General features: G+C 42.9%; 1 protein-coding gene across 2 annotated transcripts in view; it reads right to left on the bottom strand.

Annotated features, from left to right (window-relative positions):
- The window catches only part of LOC124711979 (X-linked retinitis pigmentosa GTPase regulator-like), a 340,089-nt gene extending 316,350 nt beyond the window's left edge, over positions 1-23,739 (bottom strand). For both annotated transcript variants that reach the window (XM_047242261.1, XM_047242262.1), the window contains exons 1-4: positions 23,689-23,739; positions 23,210-23,335; positions 17,899-17,991; positions 17,756-17,818 (exon numbers count right to left, since the gene is read on the bottom strand). In XM_047242261.1, the coding sequence (XP_047098217.1) occupies positions 17,756-17,818; positions 17,899-17,991; positions 23,210-23,335; positions 23,689-23,716 (310 nt within the window). In that variant the 5' untranslated portion in view covers positions 23,717-23,739. The remainder of the gene's footprint in view (positions 1-17,755; positions 17,819-17,898; positions 17,992-23,209; positions 23,336-23,688) is intronic.
- Between the last annotated feature and the right edge of the window lie 437 nt (positions 23,740-24,176).

Raw genomic sequence — 24,176 nt, 5'->3', positions numbered from 1 at the left:
GTGTCGGCACTTCTGTCGACACATCACATATTACAGGAGAATCTGCTATTTGGGGAACTGAAATGGTCGATCAATGTCTTACTTACCGTGATTTTGAACAAGCATTTTTAGCCAAGTTCTGGAACGAAGGAGTTCAGAAAAGACTGAGGAAAGAGGTATATCAAGCTGAACCTTTCGATCCGAGAATTGGAGGCTTAAGGAAATATTTTGGAAAGTATTTGGGAAAAATTAGATACTGGGCTACACCAATCTCAGGTAAGGATGTGATTATGATCTTGAAGTTGAAATTGCCAGTATCAATTCAAGAAAAATTAGTTAACATCAACGATGATAACGAAGAGACATTTCTTTCCATATCAGACTCATTTCACCTTATACATGAGGAACAGAGATCAAGCAATAAGAACAAATCAAGTAACAACATGTGGAATTCCTCAAGTACGAGAAACAACAATGGTATTAGTATAATAGAGGGAAACATTCCACGTGGGAAAAATATATCTAAAAACAAAGATGATGTGACTTACCAAACGAAAGCGCTGGCACGTCGATAGACACACAAACAAACACAAACATACACACAAAATTCAAGCTTTCAGACTCTGAATGTGGCTCTCCAGCAGGGATACGACTTCCTCAAATCCTGCCCTGAAATGAGATCCATCCTTCACGAAATCCTCCCCATTCCACCAAGAGTGTCTTTCCGCCGTCCACCTAACCTTCGTAACCTGTTAGTTCATCCCAATGAAATCCCCAAACCACCTTCCCTACCCTCTGGTTCCTATCCTTGTAACCGCCCCCAGTGTAAAACCTGTCCCATGCACCCTCCCACCACCATCTACTCCAGTCCTGTAACCCGGAAGGTGTACACGATCAAAGGCAGAGCCACGTGTGAAAGCACCCACGTGATTTACCAACTGACCTCCCTACACTGTGATGCATTCTATGTGGGAATGACCAGCAACAAACTGTCCATTCGCATGAATGGACACAGGCAGACAGTGTTTGTTGGTAATGAGGATCACCCTGTGGCTAAACATGCCTTGGTGCACGGCCAGCACATCTTGGCACAGTGTTACACCGTCTGGGTTATCTGGATACTTCCCACCAACACCAACCAATCCGAACTCCGGAGATGGGAACTTGCTCTTCAATATATCCTCTCTTTCCGTTACCCACCAGGCCCCAATCTCCGCTAATTTCAAGTTGCCGCCACTCATACCTCACACGTCATTCAACAACATCTTTGCCTCTGCACTTCCGCCTCGACTGACGACATCTCTGCCCAAACTCTTTGCCTTTAAATATGTCTGCTTGTGTCTGTATATGTGTGGATGGATATGTGTGTGTGTGTGTGTGTGTGTGTGTGTGTGTGTGCGCGCGCGCGAGTGTATACCCGTCCTTTTTTCCCCTTAAGGTAAGTCTTTCCGCTCCCGGAATTGGAATGACTCCTTACCCTCTCCCTTAAAACCCACATCCTTTCGTCTTTCCCTCTCCTTCCCTCTTTCCTGATGAGGCAACAATTTGTTGCGAAAGCTTGAATTTTGTGTGTATGTTTGTGTTTGTTTGTGTGTCTATCGATGTGCCAGCGCTTTCGTTTGGTAAGTCACATCATCTTTGTTTTTAGATATATAACAACAATGGTATACGTATTTCAGAAAGGAAAAAGCATTTTCAACGGACACAATCATTATTATGGCAAGCAGAATGGAAATGGACAATTAAAGGTAATAAGAACTACTACCGAGCGAGATATCACCCGACGAATCAGGCAAACAATTTTAACTATGGCAACAAGCCATAGCGCACCGCGTATGGCAATGAATACGGTAACAGAATACGGTAACAATTAACACTCAGCGAAAATTCATGCCGAAAAACCAGCAATTTCAAACATTGGCATCTAACCAACAACAAATGTAAGAACGAGAATTTCAGACACAATTTGAACCTCAGAATAGAGGAAATAACAAAATGCAGAGAAAACAGTACAACCCACCAGTATTTTTCTCTCAAGCTGACAATCTTCTGACTTTGAATCCATTAAATGAACTATCACAGTTTGATACCCAAGTAATTCACAATTATTCGCCGCAATCAACTGAAATGAGTTTACAACCTGATAGGAATAACAATGGTTGTACCACCAACTATTCAACACTGAAAACTAATCACAGCATCTTGTCATTCCCTACAAGGTGCTGTGCGGCAGAAAGGGAGTAACTATATTAATGACAGAGACCTGAATACAGTGCTAATACTACGTTACAATGAAAGTACTGACATTCATGACGAGTTACTACACGAGAATAATGTGACAAACTTAGACCGACAGGAAGGCAACCAAATTCAGGTGACAACCCAAATCACACTAGCAGGATATGTAACTACTGCAATACTGGATACTGGTGCAAATGTAAATGCAATCTCACTATGTTTTTTTTCAAACAGATAACAGCCACACAAAAAATACCCACATTACCTGTACAAGGATGTTGTCTTACAGGAGCTATTAATTCATACACACAGAAACTGCAGATGCCAGCTTTGATCCCTGTTATTATACAAACAGTAACACATGAAAGTATTTCCTGGTAGTAAAAAACTTGTCAATGCCCTGCTTGTTAGGTACCGAGTTTCTAAAACAAACGAAGGCCAAGATTGATTTTGCTAAAGGAACTTGCACTCTAAATGTAAATGAACAAGTAATCACTATCAGACTCACACATGAGAAAGTACGTAATTATCCCTCAGGAAACATTTTTTGAATACATAAACTTATCAGAAAAAGCACACCAATACACAATGGCTGGAACAGTTCTGACTGTGACATACAAGGACCAGATGAAACAGATTAGGCCTACTTACAGAGACGAAATTACAACTAAAGGAGCAGAATCCACCAATCTGACATATGAATACAGACAAGAATTATTTCAAATCCTTTTTGACTTCAGAGCCATTTTCTCGGCGAGACCTGGAATAATTCGAGACTTTCAATATAGAATGGAGGTTATACCCCATCTCACTTTCTGTCGCATCACCTATTCGATACCATTTTCGAGAAGGGTGGCTGTAAAAACTGAAATTAGAAAAATGTTATCTTGGAAGGTGATTGAACCATCCAATTCATCGTATAGTAGCCCCTTGGTAACGATACCTAAGATGGATCATGTTAGGAGATGACTTAGTTGATCAAGTTACCATTTACGTTGATGGTCTCCTCATTGCCACAAAAACTTGGGAAGAGCGTCTTCGCCTTATACAGCGTATATTTCAGAAATTCAGAGAATTTGAAGTGACTGTAAATCTTCAAAAGTCCCGATTTGCCCGATCTGAAATCAAATTTTTAGGTCACATTATTTCGCCCTCTGGAATAAAACCTGATCCTCAAAAGATTAGTGCCATTAGAAATTTTCCAAGACCTACTACCAAAAGGCAGCTAAAATGATACCTTGGCATGTGCAGACAGGAACGAATGATGTCTGACGGCACTCGGGACAGCTTTTGACTCGAACACTGTGAACCTTTCCCTGCACCCTGTCCCTTTGAGGATGAGAGGAAACAGGGCGTTGAGAGGCACTCTGACTTTCTTGTACCTTCTGGATGCTCACGGCGGAACTGTTGTTAGTCTTTCCTGGTGCAGCTGCCTGGATTGCTTTGTCCTTACTCTTTTTCCGTTGATACGTACACATGCAAATACAGGTGCTTGTGGTGGATACAGGCACACTAGTAGTTGTCTGTGTCAAAGCATCCACCTTGGAAATAGATTTCTGCGCCATGGAAGACTATGAGGTGGCAAAAACAGGGTTTCGTCGTCTTATATTCTTTTTTGGCTTCGGCAAAGGTTGGTTTAAAAGATGGGGAAAGGGACCAAACTAACAGGTCATTGGTCCCTTGTTCCTAATAAAACAATGCTACAAGTGTGAGAAGAAAACTGATGAGACAGATAACACAAAATGGAAAGAAAGGAAAGACCACAAGAATGAAGGAAAGGCAATGAACACTAAAAAGAACAAAAGAGGACAAGAAAACAGAGATGCCAGAAACAGAAGAGAATAAAACAAGGCAGCAGGTTACAGTGGCTGGCCGACCACGAAGATAAAAAAGAAAAGTCAGCCACCCTGCAACACATTAAAACTTCCACCCTACAAGCACTAGGGTGGAGGACACAGAAGGACAAAGGACAGGTGCTAAAACTCAGATAGAATGATAAAACCCACCCTCACGGATGAAACTTAAAACCATATCAGCCAATGAGGCATCGTCTGCTAAAATCAATGATAATGAGTCCGGTAACCGAAGATGAAGTCGCAAGGCAGCTAAAGAAGGACAGAGCAGAAGAATATGGGCCACTTGCAACCGGGCACCGCACCGACATTGAGGTGGGTCATTACGGTGCAGGAGGTAACCATGGGTCACCCAAGCATGACCAATGCAGAGCCTGCAGAGAACCACAGAGTTCCTGCGAGAGGCAATCATCGAGGACTTCCACACATTCGTGGTCCCCTCAATGGCTCACAGTTTGTTGTGCGTACTGAGATTTTGCCATTCCGTCTCTCAAAGCTGAAAAAACCTTGCGGCATAATAACGAACGCAGGTCAGTTGCGGGGATGCCCATCTCCAGAAATGGTATCCGTGTAGCCTGTTTGGCCAGCCTGTCAGCAAGTTCATTGGATTCTGATGTGACCAGGGGTTCAGACAAACACCACTGAATGACTGGACCATTCCAGGGCATAGATGGACTCCCAGGTGGACGCTATCAAAGGATGACAAGGGTAGCACTGGTCGATAGTTTTCAGGCTGCTCAAGGAGTCAGTACATAAAAAAAAAGACTCCCCAGGGCATGAACGAAGATACTGAAGTGCATGAGAAATGGCAACCAGCTCTGCAGTAAATGCACTGCAGCCACCATCAGGTAAGGAATGCTGTTCAATATGGCCGCTGCGAACATAGGCAAAGCCAACGCGACCCTCAGCCATTGAGTCGTCTGTGTAAACCACTTCAGAGCCCCGGAACACGTCAAGACTCGAGAGGAAGTGACAGCGGAGTCCTTATGGCCACGTCAAAGGTCCAGACGAAGCTGTGGCCGTGGCGTACACCACGGACGCGTACATAAACGGACTCCAAGTAAAGATGGTAAAGGGGAGGACTCCAGTTTGGAGAGAAGGGACTGCACACGAACTGCAATCGTTAGCCCCGACCTGGGCTGCCGATGCAGGAGATGGACTGCCGCAGGTGGGAAAGGAAGATGGTAATTCGGATGCTCAGGGGAACTACGAATATGTGCTGCGTAACTGGCAAGCAGTTGTGCACGTCTGATCTGCTATGGAGGGACCCCAGCCTCCACCATCCACCAGTGCGCTGGTCACCGGACTAGTCCTAAAAGCTCCTGTCGCTAGTCGACCCCTCGGTGGTGCACAGGGTCGAGTAAATGCAATGCTGAAGATGCTGCCGAACCATAAACCACACTCCCATAGTCAACTTTGTAGAGCCGCAGCAGCGTACAGCGATCTGCACCCCAATTGGTGTTGCTCAGGCAACGGACGGCATTGAGGTGCTGCCAGCACTTCTGCTTAAGCTGACAAAGATGAGGGAGCCAGGTCAATTGAGCATCAAAAACCAGTCTTGGGAACTGATATGTCTCCACTACAGTGAGTGGATTGTCATTAAGGTAAAGTGCTGGTTCCTGATGAACGGTGCGATGCCAACAGAAGTGCATGACATACGACTTTGTGGCTGAAAACTGGAAGCCGTGGACTAGAGCCATGACTGTGCCTTGTGGATGGCTCCCTATAGGCATCTCTTGACAACACCAGTATTGGAGGAACAGTACGAAACGCAGAAGTCAACTGCATACAGAGAAGGTGAGACGGAGGGCCCGACAGCTGCTGCTAGACCGTTAATGGCCACTAAAAAGAGAGAGGCAATACAGAGCCCTGTGGGACTCCACTCTCCTGGATATGGATGGAACTATGGGAGGCACCAACTTGGACACGGAAAGTACGGAGCGACAGCAACCAGGTGTTGCCGTATGGAAAAGGCTGTTCGGATGGCAGACACTATGGACGCAAGATTATCAGTGGTAAAGCGACCCTGGCGGAAGCCGTCCTGACATGGAGCCAGTAGGCCATGTGACTCCAGGACCCAACCTAACCGCCGACATACGATACGATCCAGCAGTTTACAAAGAACATTGGTGAGGCTGCTGGACCGATAGCTATCCACATCAAGCGGGTTATTACCGGGTTTGAGCACCAGAATGATGGTGCTCTCCTGCCATTGCGATGGAAATACGCCATCGCACCAGATCTGGTTGTAGATGATGAGGAGATGTCGCTTGTAATCAGATGAGAGATGTATAATCATCTGGCTGTGGATCCGATCACGCCCAGGAGCTGTGTCGGGGCAATGTGCAAGGGCACTAAGGATCTCCCACTCTGTAAATGGGGCGTTATAGGATTCACTGCAATGTGTAGTGAACGAGAGGACGTTCTCTTCCAGCCACCGTTTGATAGTGTGAATGGCTGGGGGGTAATTCTCCGACGCAGAGGCTCGAGCAAAGTGCTCGGCAAGGTGCTCAGCAATCGCGTTTGCATCAACAGATAACATGCCATTTATGGTGACACCGGGCAGACCTGTTGGGTTCCGGTACCCGAAAAGATGTTTGATCTTTGCCCAGACTTGGGAAGGTGACGTAAGGCACCCACTGGTGAAGACGTATCTCTCCCAACACTCCTGCTTCTGTCGTTTGATAAGTTGGCGAACACAGGCACGGAGCCTTAATTGGCTACGAGGTGCTCCAGGCGAGGGTGCCGTTTATGCCGCTGTAGAGCTCACTAACACTCCTTAATTGCTTCAGCCACTTCCGGCGACCGCCAAGGGACTGCCTTATGCCTCGGGCAACCTAAAGAGCAAGGGATCACATTTTCTACCACAGAAACAATTGTTGTAGTCACCCGCTCAACCATCACACCATGTGGGGGAGATTCAACGGTGACAGCAGAGGTGAAAGTTTCCCAGTCCACCTTGTTTGAAACCCAAGTGAGTAAGCGTAAATGGGCCTGACACTGGGGCAGTGACAGGATGATGGGGAAGTGGTCACTACCACACAGGTCATCATGTGCTCTCCAGTGGATAGATGGGCGAAGACTGCAAATTGATAAATCAATGGCCGAGTAACTACTATGAGCCACACTGAAATGTGTGGCAGCCCCAGTATTTAAGAGGCAGAGGTTGAACTTAGATAGTAAAGTTTCAACATCTCTGCTTTGGCCAGTACGCATGGTACCCCCACAAGGGGTTATGAGCATTAAAATCTCCCAAAGTAGGAAAGGTTTTGGGAGTTGATCAATCAGTGCAGCTAATACATTCAGGAGGACTGCACCATCTGGAGGAATATATACATTGCAGACAGTTAATTCCTGCGTCATACTTATACTGACAGCCACAGCTTCAAGAGGGGTTTGGAGGGGCACAGGTTCGTTACAGACTGAGTTTAGGACATAAACGCAAACTCCACCTAACACACTATTATAGTCACTAAGGTTCCTGTAATACCCCTTATAGCTGTGGAGGGGTGGGGTCCGCATTGCTGGGAACCAGGTTTCCTGGAGGGCAATGCAGATAGAGGGTGTGAAGCTAAACAGTTTCCGCAGCTCAGCCAGGCAGTGGAAAAAACCGCCGCAATTCCACTGGAGGATGGCATCGTAAGACTGGGAAGGCATGGAACATTCAATGAGGCACTTTATGCCTCAGAGTCACCTGCTGCCACTGACTTATTGCCTGAGTGGTCTATATCCATTGTGTCTGAGCGTCTGGTGAGATCTAGGCCCTCAGCGGACGCCAAAATCTCCACCCCATCCTCAGACGCAGAGCTTGTAGGTAACGGTAGTGTGGGTGCCACTGCAATTTCCTTTGTCTTGGGGGTTTTCTTTTTAGATTTCTCTCGCTGCTCCTTGTGTTTCCCTGGCTGGAAGGACTTCATTGACTCAGTCTCCGGTACTGAGGATGAGCATGAAGCCCTATGACCAGCTGTTTTTGGGCTCTTCAGCCACTGGCAGGTGTCATCTTTCCCACTGGCAGAAACCTGGGAATGGAGGGACCCAAGGGACCCCTTCCTAGTGAGAGAAGCCGAAGAAGACTGACGCTTCTCTGGCTTAGAAGTGGGGACGGACGTCCCCGATGGTTGGTGGGGGGGGGGGATTGCTCCCGAAGTAGGTGGTGCAAGAGCAACAGGGAGGGAAATGCCCCCCACCATCAAGGGGGCAGGGGTAGTCTTCCGGCTCTGAGAGGTGACTGGGGTTGGCAGAGCTGATGGTGCCAGAACTGTTGTAGCAACAGCGTGAGACGATGTCATATGCACAGGATGCAAGTGTTATAACTTTCTCTTAGCCTCAATGTAGGTCAGTCGGTCCAGGGTCTTGTACCCCATAATTTTCCTTTCTTTCTGGAGAATCTAGCAGTCTGGTGAGCAAGGCAAATGGTGCTCTCAGCAGGTGACACGGATGGGAGGCAGGGCACATGGAGTATTGGGTTGTGATAAGCGTCCGCAATCTTGACAGGTGACACTGGAAGTACAGCAGGAAGACATATGGCCGAACTTCCAGCACTTAAAGCACTGCATTGGGGGAGGAATATAGGGTTTTGAATCACAGCGAAAGACCATCACCTTGATCTTCTCAGGCAATGTATCACCCTCAAAGGCCAAGATGAAGGAACCGGTGGCAACCTGATTATCCCTCAGACCCCGGACGAAATGTACACCTCATCACTCTAAATTGGCGTACAGTTCATCATCGGACTGCTAAAGAAGGTCCCTGTGAAATATGATACACTAGACCATATTTAAGCTCTTATGGGGCGCGATGGTACTCAAGGTACCCCCACCACACACCGCCAGGTGGCTTGCAGAGTATGGATGTAGATGTAGATGGTTACTGAAACATCCCCCAGCTTGTTACAAGCAAGTAACGCCCATGACTGGGCAGAGGATGCTGTTATGATCAAGACTGCACCAGATCTCATTTTGGACCCAAACTTGTCCTCTAAATGCTCAAGAAAAAACTGAGGCTTCGTCGTCATGAAAAATTCGCCATCAGCTCTTGAACGTACAAGGTACCGGGGTGAATAAGATCCGCTGCCATCCTTAGTCTGACATTCCTCCCATGATATGGCTAGGGAGGTGAACAATTTGGGGTCGTTTCACCACCAGCAAGAGATGACGGACTACGCTTCATCGCGTGTCATCTACCCTGATGCCACCCACTCTGACCAGGGGCCCTCCCCATGGGTGCCACCAGCCGCAACAGAGGCCACCAGGCAGGATGGTCATTGACAGGAGTCCTGATGCCCCAGGGGGATGGGCATCTACCCCTTGGCATATGTGGGGAGTTAACAGCGCAGGCATCAGCAGAGCGATCCCTGTGTGGTCAGGGGGCTACAACCAACAAGGTACATGGCGGCCCCACCACAACAGACTGGCTACCGTGCTGGACATCAGGTGCAAAGAACTCCATGGTCATCATCGACGCACAAAGCGACACTGCATAGCGCATGGTGGAAAACGCACCCCGGAAGGTGTCCTCACCCAAGAGATGTAGAATGGGTGGGGCTGCAATGCGACGACGAGTAAGTGGGCTTAAGTTCTCAAGGCATGACTGACACAATGCATCATGTAAGGCGTCCTTCCCCAATTGGACCACTCTTGAGGAAAATTTTGAAGAATGGAGGTCAAACCCTACAGGGGACCATCACATAAAGGCCAAAACGTGTGAAACTCCTTTTAGTCGCCTCTTATGACAGGCAGGAATACCACAAGCCTATTCTAACCCTTCGGACCCACAGGGGGATTCGGCATAGGAGATCCACTTCGTCACTTCTATCTCCTGTATTTTGCATTCTTCAACAAAAACAGGGCAGTCTAGGCTCTAGACTGGGTGGTTACCACAGCAGTTGATGCAGATTGCCCGAGACAGGCAGCCAGTCCCAGTGTCAGGAGCGGCTTTACCACAGATTGCTTCACCTCTACAACTCATGGCGGTATGGCTGAAACACTGGCATTTATAGCACCACATAGGGTTTGGGACATAAGGCCAAACATTAAGTCAAAGGAACCCTGCCATAAGATGTTCAGGCAGTGTCCATGATATCTCGGCATGTGACAACACCCTTACTGGAGCTGAGAGAGGTGTGCATCTCAACAGTGATCTAGTCACCCAGTTTCTGAGAATTCTTATGAAGGACTACCTGCTTTGACCTGTTAGTTTCGACCAACAATAAGCCATTACACAATCATTTCATAGCTTTTAATATTCCAGCAAGGCCTTCCAAACCCTCATGGATACAAAAGGGGGACACTTTTTCATATGTAAGCTCCTTCATCTTCATCACCAGAAAAACATTGTTATTCACGACTCCATGAGCCCTGTTACTAAGTCAAAAATATTCTTATTATCAGGAGGACTAGCCTCTCTCATTCTTTTGGATGAATGGGTGTGAATACTACCACGTGGTACACACTTCCTGCTGGGAGGAGAAGATGATGATTTTGAGTGTTCCATCTCAGCCCCACAAGCAGCTTGGGAAATAAGGGTCCACTCAGACAGAGCCCCGCATGCCTGAGTAAGACTTATACAACTAAGGTGCGGCAGGTGGCCCCAGAGGTTGCCAGCTACAACTGTTCCACCTCAACAGTCATGCATCCCATCAGCGCGCAGCACACCTTGAGATTGAGGGTTTTTTTTTTAATAGAGGTTTATCCTGTCCTCACAACCCGGGTGGTCAAGCCAAGATCCCTGTTCACTAGGACACACATATACCACTGCTGTGCCGCATGGTGGTCACTGAAGCATACCCAGAGCTTATGGTGATGGGGGATTGGCGGCACTTACCAGTCCCCAACTCAGGAACCCCAGGGTTTCCAGGCCCGTACCCAGCAAATCGATGCTGAGCCCCTGTGGGCTTCACTTCTGTGCAACCAGTACTTTCTTTCTAAGTAATGAGTTATCCCAGGAAATTATTCCATATCACATTATTGAATGGAAATATCTAAAATGTGTCAGGAGGTCGACATGTTTGTTTCCATGATTAGCAAAGGGCCGACCTGGTTCTGACAAAGCAGAACCCACGAACGGTAAGTGAGTGAGCAACAGGAAAAAGGTTCCTGGAGAATGCCACAATCTGTGGAGTAAAAGGAAATAGGGGATTGCAACTTCGGAAAATGAAAGTAGTACCCATTACAATTCCAATGAATAAGCATGGAACAGGGAGCCAAACAGGAGACAAATGGCAAATGGGCTGAAGCCAGTCATGCCGCCGAGTCACTGTCCATCACCAAGAAGGATCCGATGTCATCCATAAATGAGAGATCAGACTCAAGTTGCAAGCAGTGAGTTGGCACCTCAGAGCACCAGAGAGGCCTTTTCCTAGGACTTATCTTCCTTCTCCTTCTCTTTCATAGGTCGAGATGGGCAGGGCAGGAGGGAGGGAGAGAGAGAGAGAGAGAGAGAGAGAGAGAGAGAGAGAGAGAGAGAGAGAGAGAGAGAGAGAAAGCTGAGGCTACAACAAGATATGGAACTGACAAAGAGCGGACAAAGTTGGGGTGTATGAACTGTGGGTCCCATGGCTGACTTGTGGCAGTAGGCCTCTGATCTGGGAGATACCAGGAGGAGGGGTAGTGGGAGAGAACCCCATCACCCACAGGTGCCGAAGAAGGAGTCACATAGGGGGTGTGACACCCAGAGAGGAGTGCATGGGAACTGCAGAGGATGGGGGAGGAGAGGGGGTGGGCTGGGATAAGGAAGGGGTGGGGAGGGGGGAAAATGTAACAGAGGCAAATTTTGATGTCATACACCCAGGGTGGATACTGTCATTTGTTTTAATCTTCTGAAAACTTTACTAAACAATATAAAGGCACATTATCTGAAAGCTAACAAGTTCTTTCTTTCTTTTTTGTGTGTGCCTACTGATAACTCAATGTTTCTGCTTTTCAGTGAGTGGTCTCTATAGATCCTCAAACAGGCACACCCATGTATAGAGTGCATCAATAACAAAACTGCTTTGCACCATTCCACTGTTGTTTCACAATTGTGATCCCATGCCTATTGCTTCATTATTGCTCCAACTAATAAAGTTATAAATTGTGTTGTCACATGTCCAAATGAGCAGCAGTAATAGAAAATAAATAGTGAGCTAGGTAAGAAAAAAATTAAGATCTGTGCAAGAAAATGACTCGGGTTACAAGCTAGCAACACAATCCCACAATGAGCCCATGGTATAATATGAGAGTGAGTTGGAAAATAAGTTTCCCCTGTCGACAGTGGGCAGAGTTGTGTGATATGGGCAAAAGACAACACGGCGACATGGAGTTCAGCCTGGAACAGCTCATGCGTTACCATGAATCTGGCAATGACTTCTGTTTCGGATTGTGACGGGTGATGAAACGTGGGTCCACCATTACACACCCGAATCGAAGGCCGCATCCATGGAGTGGAAACCTCCATCGTCACCTGTCCGAAAGAATTTCAAAAGCACTCCGTCTGCAGGTAAAGTGCTACTCACGGTTTTCTGGGACGCCAAAGGAGTTTTGCTGCTGGACTTTTTGGAGGGTGCAACCATCAATGCTGCAGGGTACTGTGCGCCACTCTGTCAAAATTGAAAGGGGTGACTCGGAAAAAGCAGCCCGGCCGTCTCAGATCTGGCTTTCTGCTGTTGGATGACAATGCAAGACCACACACAGTGACGGCAACGCAAAACCATATTGCAACTCTAGGTTGGGAGCACCCACACCGTCCGCCTTACAGTCCGGATCTCGCGCCAAGTGACTTCCATTTGTTTCTTGCTTTGAAGAAGACTCTCAGACGAAGGCGCTTTGGCGGCAGTGCTGATGTCAAACAAGCCATTCAACACTTCTTCCCTATGCAATGCCCTGATTTTTTCCTGGAAGGCTTTTCGAAGCTTATAAAGTGGTATGACAAATGTCTCAACGTACTTGGAAAATATGTAGAAAAATCAAGATATGTCTTATCTTTAATGTATCATTCTCTTTTTTTTTTCCTTTCACACACAACTCTGACCACAGTCGACAGGGGAAACTTATTTTCCAACTCCCCATGTAGATAATTAGTAACTGAATAAGCAGTTGGTTATGCTGTTTAATGCTTTGAGGTGATCATTACTGTGAGTAACACCTGTCCATGGCAAGAGTGTGATATAATGAAACTGAACTAATATTAAACAGTGACTCTGCTCATAAATATGGCATGCCTGCTCAAGGGCTAATCCTGAAGTATTTAGAAAAAAGGAAATGGATAGGTTGAAGTTAGATATAGTGGAATTAGTGAAGTTCAGTGGTAAGATGAATAGGACTTCTGGTCAGGTGAATACACAGTTATAAACACAAAATCAAATAAGTATAATTGAGGAGTATGTCTAATAATGAATAAGAAAATCGGAATGCACATAAGCTACTATGAACAGCTGCTGTGTGGATGCATTGCTGCAACCAAGATAGACACACATCCAACATCCACCACAATAGTACAAGGTGATATGCCAACTAGCTATGCCAATGACGGTGAAAGCGTGTTTGATGAAATGAAAGAAATTTTTCAGATAAGTACATGAAAGGAAAATTTAACCATGATGTGGGACTGGAATCTGATAGTAGGAAAAGGAAGAGAAGGAAAAATAGGAGAATACGGACTGGAATAAGGAATGAAAGAGAAAGTTGCCTAATAGAATTTTGTACAGAGCACAATTTAATCATTGCTAACACTTGGTATACGAATCACACAATACGACTGTACATAGAGACCTGGAGACACTGGACAGCATCCAATTGATTATAAAATCTTAAGTCTGAGATTTCAGAACCAGAATTCAAATAGTAAGGCATTTACAGGAGCAGATGTTGACTCTATTGTAAGGGGGCAATCAAAAAGTTTCTGTTTGAGGGCATTGCTGCAGCATATATGCAGCATAGCACGACTCTGATGCACATATATAAACACCAATAGATAGACAAAGGATTAGAGTGGCTTTTGTGTCTTTCCCTCATGCATGCAACAAATGCATAAACATGAACTAAGCCAACGATGTTAAAAAATATATCCTAACAAGACCAATGTGCCATTATCCTCTTCTTGGCTGCCAAAGGACAAACATCTGTTGGATGATGAAGACTGTGTATGGGACAGCATGTCTGTCGAAAACCACCAGTGTAGAGAAGGTGCACTGTTGCTTCACAATAATGCATGTCCTCATATTGCAAATGCCTTAACGTATGGAAATGCCTATAGTCCAGGTCTCTCCCCGTGCGATTATCATGCTTTCAGTCCCTTAAAAAAGGCCTTCAAGGATCAATGATCCATGTCAGATAATGATGTACACCTTCTTCACAGCTACAAAATTTTATTATGCAATTTTGACTACTACCATCATCAGATATCAAAAGAAACTTTGAATCCATGAAACAAGAATCAGTGTCAGTGTTAAAACCTCTGCCTGACCAGGGTGTCAGCTAACAACCTGTTAATTGATGTCCTGATTAGGCACAGGTTTTAATACTCGATACTGAACACCGTTTCACCACATATACAGTGCCAGTGTAAGATGCTTAATTAAAGATTCCAATTAAAGTACACTACCCACAAGGCACATGATAGCTTAAGCATAAGCTTACGTTATTAATTGTGCCAACAAAGATTACAATATGATGTGTGTGTGTGTGTGTGTGTGTGTGTGTGTGTGTGTGTGTGTGTGTGTGTGTGTGTGTGGTGTGTGTCAGAGAGAGAGGAGTTCAAAGATCTTTATGGCATGCAATGAAAGCAGTAGCCAAAGCAGTGTAATAAAAATTTATATCTCAAAATGGTTTTATTCACATTAGATGTGGACTCTGACTATAATTTATTGGTTTCGAACTGCAGATTAAAACTGAAGACATTGAAAAAGGTATAAAATTAAGGAGATGGGACCTGGATAAGTTGAGAAACCAGAGGTTGTTGAGGGTTTCAGAGGTAGCATTAAAGAATGTTTGACTGAAATGAGGAAAGGAACAACAGAATAAAAATGAATAGCTTTAAGAGGTGAAATAGTGAAGGTAGCAGAGGATGAAATAGGTAAAAAGATAAGGGCTAAGAGAAGTCCTTGGACAACACAGTATATGTGGAATGTAACTGACAAAAGAAGAAAATATAAAATTGCTGCAAAAGAAGCCAGTGAAAGGGAATACAGACATCTAAAGAATGAGATTAACAAAGTGCAAAATGTCTAAGCAGGAATGGCTAGAGGAGAAATGCAAGGCTATAGAAGTACATATAAGAAGTGGTAAGGTAGGTCCCTGTCTGTAGGAAAACTGAAGAAGCCTTTGCAGAAAAGAGAAGTGAAAGCTGAAAGGAATATATAGACTGGCTATACCAGGAAAATGAACTTGAAGGCAATATTATAGAAACAGAAGAGGAAGTAGACGAAGATGAATCATCAGTTTCAAAATGACATGTACAAGTATATTGCTGGTTGAAATTAATACCATCACAAGTTATTGCAGTGTAACATCAAGAGCTCTTACAGTAACACCAGCTCGAAAGCTCTCGCCCTTGTGGAGCATCTTCTGATTACAAACCACAACAATTGCAATTTTCATTCATCAGCCATAATGTTCAACATCACTGTGCACTGCTGTTTTTCAGCACCACATGTATATATTTGCACATTATGTTCCTGTAAACTATCTACTGTAATGCTGATTGACATATCAAATTAGAATGGCATTTGGTTTGCCTTCCCTATTCGGGAATGTAAATACTAATTTCCATGTAATGCTGAAAAGATATCAAACTGTTTTTGTAAACTTGAAGCAGTTTTTGCACAATTGTAGTTCTGTACAGAAAGACAGATTATTTCAGTGTATAAATTGCTGAACCCATCCATAAGAAACTTTAAATTCCATCGGTGAAATGTTTCTTTTATATGCTATTCTTTTCCATACGGGCCAAAGCAAAGTTGTTCTGCACTGCTCTATTGTCATGTATGGTTGCTAAGATAATTTAGCACTGTATCAAGTACACCATAGTAGTACATCATAATCCGAGTTGTGTTGGCTATTTTATCTGAACATCAAGCCACATTATGGTCATAAAACTTATGATAATGAGGACCACAAAACATTGGAATAGATGGTAATTGCGTGTGTGTGAAGCATTGGAATAGATGGTAATTTGTGTGTGTGTGTGTGTGTGTGTGTGTGTGTGTGTGAGAGAGAGAGAGAGAGAGAGAGAGAGAAAGAGAGAGAGAGAGAGAGAGAGAGAGAGAGAGAGAGAGAGTACCCTCAGTTATTTGAGAGAGAAGAGAGGGGGAGAGACGCAATTCAAAGCACTGCCTAACTGAACTTAATAGTGCGGTCTATATTTTATTATTTTTACTATAATCTCTTGTCCAAAGTTTAGGTGTAGCCTATATTCGTACAAATATGGTAAATAAAAATTGTGCCTCATAATATGCAATTACTAGATACAACAATCAGTCTCTAGCACAAATAATAATACTGGAGAGAACCAGAAGATCCAGTTGTCAAACCACATACACTGTGTATTACAATCTCTGAAATGTGTAGCTCCCACACAAGTTGAGTATCTCCATTGCTATTTTTTTGCTAACTTGAGCCAAATGTATTATTCTGCACACTGCACATTAAGCTTGCCAATGGCCTTGCCGCAGTGGTAACACCGGTTCCCGTAAAATCACCGAAGTTAAGCGCTGTCAGGCTGAGCTAGCACTCGGATGGGTGAGCATCCGGTCTGCTGAGCACTGTTGGCAAGCGGATTGCACTTAGCCCTTGTGAGGCAAACTGAGGAGCAACTCGATTGAGAAGTAGTGGCTCCGGCCTCGGAAATTGACATACGGCCGGGAGAGCAGTGTGCTGACCACATGCCCCTCCATATCCGCATCCAGTGACGCCTACGAACTGAGGATGACACGGCGGCCGGTCAGTACCGGTGGGCTTTCGTGGCCTGTTCGGGAGGAGTTTTTTAGTTTTAGCCCATAAAGCTTACAGGAAGAAGATACTGCTACACTTACAGCAGCTCTGCTTCTTGAAAATCACTTTCTGGTAATATTAACTTCAATTTTTTGTAATTTGCATGCATGACACACCTGCAGTCTTAAGGTTAGCTACTCATTATTAGAGAGATACTGTTCACAGATTTTCTTTCCTCAGCTTCACTGTCAGTATATGCGACAAATATGTTTGTAATACTCCAGATGTGTATTTAATCTACAGTTATATTTTTAACACTGTTCCAGAAGTACATACAGTTGTCCATGAAATCTCCTTAGATGCCATTTGAGAAATAGTTTTCTAACAAAACAAACAGCTCTTCATTTAAAGAGCACATCCAGTAACAATTTACCAGTGCCTTAAAAACCTAATCAAGGATGCTTCCATAAAATTTAAGAGTAATTTATAATGGAACAAGTATTATCAAAGACATCAAAAAATGAATTTAAGTTGGGAAAGCTTGAGAAACTACATATTAGCTATATTTGGCGGTGTATTACATGTTGCTAGCAGAATTTTTGAAAAGAAAATTATTTTTTTCCAAGTTCTTAGAGGGATTGATTTCAACACATCTGCAGAATAAATAATTTTAAACACTGGTATATTGGACAAAAAAATGAGTTGCTTATCTAAGGCTTAAATGACCGCAAAATTATTTTATTCAAAGTACTTCATAAATAGGCTAGAACAAATGTTTACCTGTACTTACTACTGTATGTGCTCTACCGCAAGCAACATGAGTTATGCGGTACTGCTTAATGGCTGAAAATTAAGAAATTCGGGTTATTAGCTAATGATTTAAACCATGCTAATTTGATTAGTGATAGACTAAAAATTCTTACTTTTGACACATTTTGGTTTTGTAACAGTGTTACTATGTCCCATCCCTAACTGTCCATAGTCATTGCTTCCAAACAAGTAAAGTCTTCCCGTCTCTGAAAATCAAATGAAAACAAATGTTTTAATGTTTATTATTATTATTACTACTACTACTACTACTACTACTACTACCACCAACCCTATTGAATATGTCTGCCATAGTCAGCATGCACTGATATAGTATTAAGTTATATGATATAGAACATAAAAACTATTTGAAAATTCAACATAAGACACGCAGTTAAAATATACAATTTATGGTCATGTATAGTATTCTTCCTCAAAAGTAGGAAAGCACTGTCAAAAATTGCAACAAATACTATTCACTTATCATCAGTCTACAGACAGCTTTCAGGTTGCTTAAGATATTATTCATACTTATATAACTACATATGTTTGAAAAACTAAAATCTAAGTAAAAAATTACAATAGTCTACAAATTTATTAAATTCTACCCACTAGGTAGTGCAGTTACGGATTCATGGCTGTAGGTAACTAGGTATTATGAATACTGGGACCTGAAGATAATGAATCAAGAGTTGATTGTCAGTAGCCAATCAGAATGCTCTTCGTAAATAAAGTTAGCTGGCATTCTGTCTAGTCAGAACTAAATATAATCAGAATCCTTGGCAAATTGGAAATAAGACATACAAGTAGGTTAGTGCAATAACAACAATATATCTTGAGCTATGCTAAACATCAATCTATTACAGGAAACCATTTTCGTGGTGAGAGTCACTGACTTCATTAACTCTAACAAACTGTCACTGGCCAAGCTAACTCAGGCCTTGGGCTACACTACAGCTCTGTACAGCAGCACTTCTAGTTTTCTTCCATTTACATTTATTGACGTCACCAAAATGGATAAACGTTCAATATGAGTTGTCAGCTTTGACTATAGTTCGTTCCACGAATAATGGCAGTTCGTGCATGTTGAGGCACTGATGGGGACTGCACTGTTGGCAATATTCAGCAACAATTGTGGTATGTACATGCGTTTGAAATCGCTCCAAGAAAGTGTATATCCTGTAAATTATGTCTCTCGCTTGCTTATGCAGAATTTAGCACTTACCACCACCATTAGTGGTGACAATTTTCAACAAATGGAATACAAATTCACTAAATAATGCACTACGATCATGTTCAATGCTCGCATTAGCTACAGCATTCACAGCAGAGTGCTCAGAACACTTCTGAACGCTCAATGGCTGTGGAAGAATGGGTGATGTAGATGCACAGAACAAACATACACTCGACCGCCATCGTTCGTAACTTCAACTATAGTGACATAAAATGGAAATGTCCATTTGGCGTCATTGGTTGGGAGGCCCCTTGCAGGGCAGGTCTTATTACATTCGACACCACATTGGGCAACCTGCGCGCCGAATGGGGATGAAATGATGAAGACAGCACGACACCCTGTCCCTGAGCAGAGAACATCCCCAACCCAGCCGGGAATCGAACCCAGGCCCGTAGGACGGCAATCCGTCACGCTGGCCACTCAGGTATAGGGGTGGACTGTAGTGACATAGGGAACACGTGATAAAACATTATAAATAACATAGGGACTATGACATGTTTTTTTAGGCATTTTTTTTTCCAAATGGACTGAGCTACAGGCTAGTCTGCCACCACAGTCAGTTTTTTAATATCACACATTCGTTGGCTTCACCAACTAATAACCAAACTGTCACCTTGCAACCTAACTTAACCTCGGCAAAGCTATAGATCAGTCTGTCATCACAACCAGGTTTGTTTTTACAACCACGTTTGTTGGTTTTGCCAACTCAAACCTGTTGCCTTCCAACCTAACCTATACCTCCAGTTAAGCTACAGACTAATTTGTCATCACACCAATGTTTACTTTTTGTTTTCACACTCATTGGTTTCACCATGTAACAAAAAAACTGAACATATGCAGAAATAGGTAAGGTGACAGCAGCCATTAACATTACATCCCTGGCCAAAGCCGATGACTCATATCTAACATTCCTCCTGTCCCAGGTTCACGAACTCACAACCAAACTGTCACACTCCAACCTACAGGTCAATCTGTTAGGTAATCTAGTATTTTCCACTCACCAAATAAATATGAAAATCTGCAGCCTACCTTCAAATTCATAATGACCAGTCAATAAAAGTTTTTCTGGCACTCCCTGTATTAAAAACAAATGGAATGAATTCATATCTTCCACAAAGAAATCATTAGATACGGTGAATCTCATTAGCTATCATGTACTATCACCATGGCTACAACCAAAGTCAACAAATTGAAAACATCAGCATGTCATGCAAGAGCCACTCACACCATAAGTGCAATTTAGGTCTTTGATCACATATCAATTCGATTGTTGAAGCCCAGAAATCACAGGGCACTTGCAACAACAGTGAACTACTATTTACGTTGAACACTTAATAAATGAAAATAAGAAAAAGATTCTGCAGACATAGTCTACATCTACACAATAAAAATCACCATGCAGTGCATGGCGGAGGATGCGTCCCACTGTACAATTTATTAGGATTTCTTTCGAATCTATTCATGTATGGAGCACAGGAAGAGTGAGTGTTTGAATGTGTCTATGTGTGCATTAATTTTTCTAACCTTACTTTCACAGTCCCTATCTGAGTGATACATGGGGGCTTGTAGTATATTCCTAGAGTCATCATTTAAAGCTGATTCTTTAGTTTACGTCTATCTTCAAGAGTCTTCCAGTCCAGTTCCTTCAGTATCTCCATGACACACTCCCACAGATCAAACAAATCTTTACCATTCACGCTGCCCTTCTCTTTTATATGTTATGTTCGATAACCCCCATTAGTCCTAATTGGTACGGATCCCACACACTTGAGCAATATACTGGAACCAGTTACACAAAAGATTTATAAGCAATCTCCTTTGCAAACTGACTGTACCTCCCCAGCATTCTATGAATAAACCAAAGTCTACCACCTGCTTTACCCACGACTGGGCCTATGTGATCATTCCATTTCATACCCCTACAAAGTGTTATACCAAGATATCTGCAGGAGTAGGCCGATTCCAACAGTGACTCACTGATAATATAGCCATAGGATACTATGTTTTTACATTTTGTGAAGTGCACAATTTAACATTTTTCAACATTTAAAGGACGCTGCCAATCTTGGCATCATCTTGAAATCTTATAAAGATCTGACTAAATATTTATGCAGATTCTTTCACACAGTACTTCCTTATAGATAACTGCATCATCAGCAAGAAGTCTGATGTTGTTATTAAGGGGGAGGAGGAGATTAGCAATTAACATCCCCTTGACAATGAGGGCATTAGAGATGGAACACAAGCTCGGATTAGGGAAGAAAAGCAGCTGTGCCCTTTTGAAGAAACCATCCCAGCATTTGCCATAAGCAATGTAGGGATATCATGGAAAACTTAAATCAGAAGGGCCAGACACAGTTAAACTGTTGTCCTCCCAAATGCGAGTCCAGTGTGCTAACCATTGCGCTGCCCTGCTCAGAGTTAGTACTAATATTGTCTGCTATGTCATTAATATACAACATGAACAGCAAGTGTCCCAACACACTTCCTGAGGCACACCTAAGGTTAGTTCCACACTTGATGATGACTCTCCATCCAAGATAGTGTCAAAACTGACAACAACTATGAAATACAAAAATGCCAATGCACACAGTGGCAATGTCAGTATGCAGAAATATGAATAGACACGCACGCGCGCACACACACACACACACACACACACACACACACACACACACACACACACACACACACACACACACACACACACACACACACACACACACTATTATCTGATACATAAGAATAAACATATGATATAAACTTAACTAGCACATATATAACACATATACAGCAAACAAATCTGTGTTATTGTACACTCCACTTTCTTAACCTGCTTATTTGAAACAGTGATGCTCTAAATAAGACTGTCGTGATTGAACGACTTCGCATCATGAATAGCTTTTATTTTCACAGGGAGTTTATTAAAAACTTTCAAACCAATGTGGAATGGACCCTTCTGATAAATTCTTGTATTTGTAAGGTTGTATTGAAGCCTGAGTCTGGTGTCATGGTCTTGGACATGACAGTTCCTCTGCAGACTTTTATGACTATCAGTTACATTTCTTTCCCCTTATGCAAATGCATGGAAGTAAAAGTATGTTAAGTACTGTGAACATACGAATGCACAATTCCCTAATTTACTTCCGTTTATTATTCTAATAGCCTCCACTTGAATTTTAAATGTAGTGAGACCTGCCAGAAACTTTCACAAGAATGTTACTCCCATGACTGGATATAAGCACAGTAAGCACCCCTAGCAGTTTCCATACTGGTGTATGGCTTTAAGACTCTTAGGGAATAATACTCTCAACTTAGTGTACCATAAACACACTCAAACAATGGAAAGCCCAGGAGGGAATTACAGTAATATGAATATATTGTCATTGACATATTCAGCATCTTTAATCAATTTGAAATTGTCTTGCAGCCAAATACCATGGAATTTTGTTCCAGCACAACTTTGCACTTGACCATATTTCAGAAAAGGCTAGATTTATTTGGATCCTTATTTTGTTGGGTATGAAATTCATTTTGGCAGTCTACCTATTACCCAATTTTGGTCTGACCAATGATGATCTGCTTCACGGCATGATTTACAGACTGTGCAGTTCCTTACTGTTCTCACTTTTAAGTGTTGTACGCATTAACACATTTATATCTAGATCATTAACACACAGTAGGAAAACAGGGGATGCACAATCTGGTCTCTGACACTACGTACTTTATTGTACACAGTAGACAGTACTTACTGTAGTCCATGAACGATTTGATCACTATCTTTGAAAGCTATGGACTTCACTCTTTGTAAGTAGTCTTTCAAGATTAACCAGATCAAATGTATTTGACAGTTCTAAAAACAGTTGTTTGTTATCTATCCGATTTAATGTACTATTAAGGACGTTCATAGTTTACTATATGTATAACATTTTACCTCCTAAATGCATGTTACGATATAGATTATTCTCTAAAAAAGAAATCAGTTTTTCGCACATAATTTTCTCAAAAACTTTTGATATGTCAGATAAATACATATATTGTGATTAAATAACATTTAGTTTCATATAACAAAATACCTATTACACTTAATTCCTAGACAGGTAGTGTTTAAACTCAAAGTGATTCAGGATATACGGATCGAGTACAAGGTAAGTTTACTGTACATTAATTAATGAGTATCCTAAAATATTTACCGCACACGAGCGCAGTGTGTTCATCACCGCAGTCAAAGTCCACAATTCTGTCATTCCTGATGTAAAAACGACTTGGCAAGTTGTCTGCAAATCTCGAACGCCCAAACGTAAAAATCGCTCCCGTTTCTAATGACAAGAGTAACAGCATTTCATTAATTCAAAACATGAGTTATTGTATAACAACTGGGAAAAACTCTACATCTTTCTACACTGTCAAAAACTAATGTAATTAATGTAATCGTCAGCGTCTCCACAACGTATTCCTCTTGTGACAGTCAACAGAATGTGTTTATAAGTTAAAGAAATACTACGCTCCGGCAACTTTTTCGCTTAACGTTTGCTAAGGGAGTAAATATAGCAAAAAAATCCAGAGAGAGATTAGGGAAGTATAGGTGAAGTGGACCCCTGTAACATACTATTCTAATGGAAATGCTAACGGCAATTAAAACGAAATTAATTCAGGACACCATTTAACATGCCTGGAATGTCAATTTCATCGCCCGCCATATTGCACAGATATTACAACACTATGTAAAAAGCAACAGCGTCTATGCCACCGTTCATCACACTCATGTCACTACGTGCATATATTTAACGAGTGGCTCCACTCCCTTCAAAGACATACAAGGCAGCTCGGCTTTCTCGTTCCATAATGCTTTGTTAGAAGATTAGGTTTGACTGGCTCCGAAAAATAGTATTCAGTAAGGGCTCATGTCTACGGCGACAGATGAAAGAAATCAGCTGAACTTAAGTCAGAAACGGCAGATATGGTGTCGAGACTGTAACGGAGCAAAATAGGTCTACTCCAGAGGAGCGCCTGCAAAAAGCATCAGTCCTCCTTCTGAATGGTAGGAGCAGTCTTGCATGTGTTGTCACTCGGCGCAGTCCCGTAAATGGGAAATGCTCAATACCTCTGTTGTACTCCACCACAGCTACTGTTGTAGCTCAGCTATACTTGGGAAGTAAC

This window comes from Schistocerca piceifrons, chromosome 8 (genome assembly GCF_021461385.2).
Source record: "Schistocerca piceifrons isolate TAMUIC-IGC-003096 chromosome 8, iqSchPice1.1, whole genome shotgun sequence".
NCBI lineage: Eukaryota > Metazoa > Arthropoda > Insecta > Orthoptera > Acrididae > Schistocerca > Schistocerca piceifrons.
This window is presented reverse-complemented; position numbering and strand designations above follow the sequence as displayed.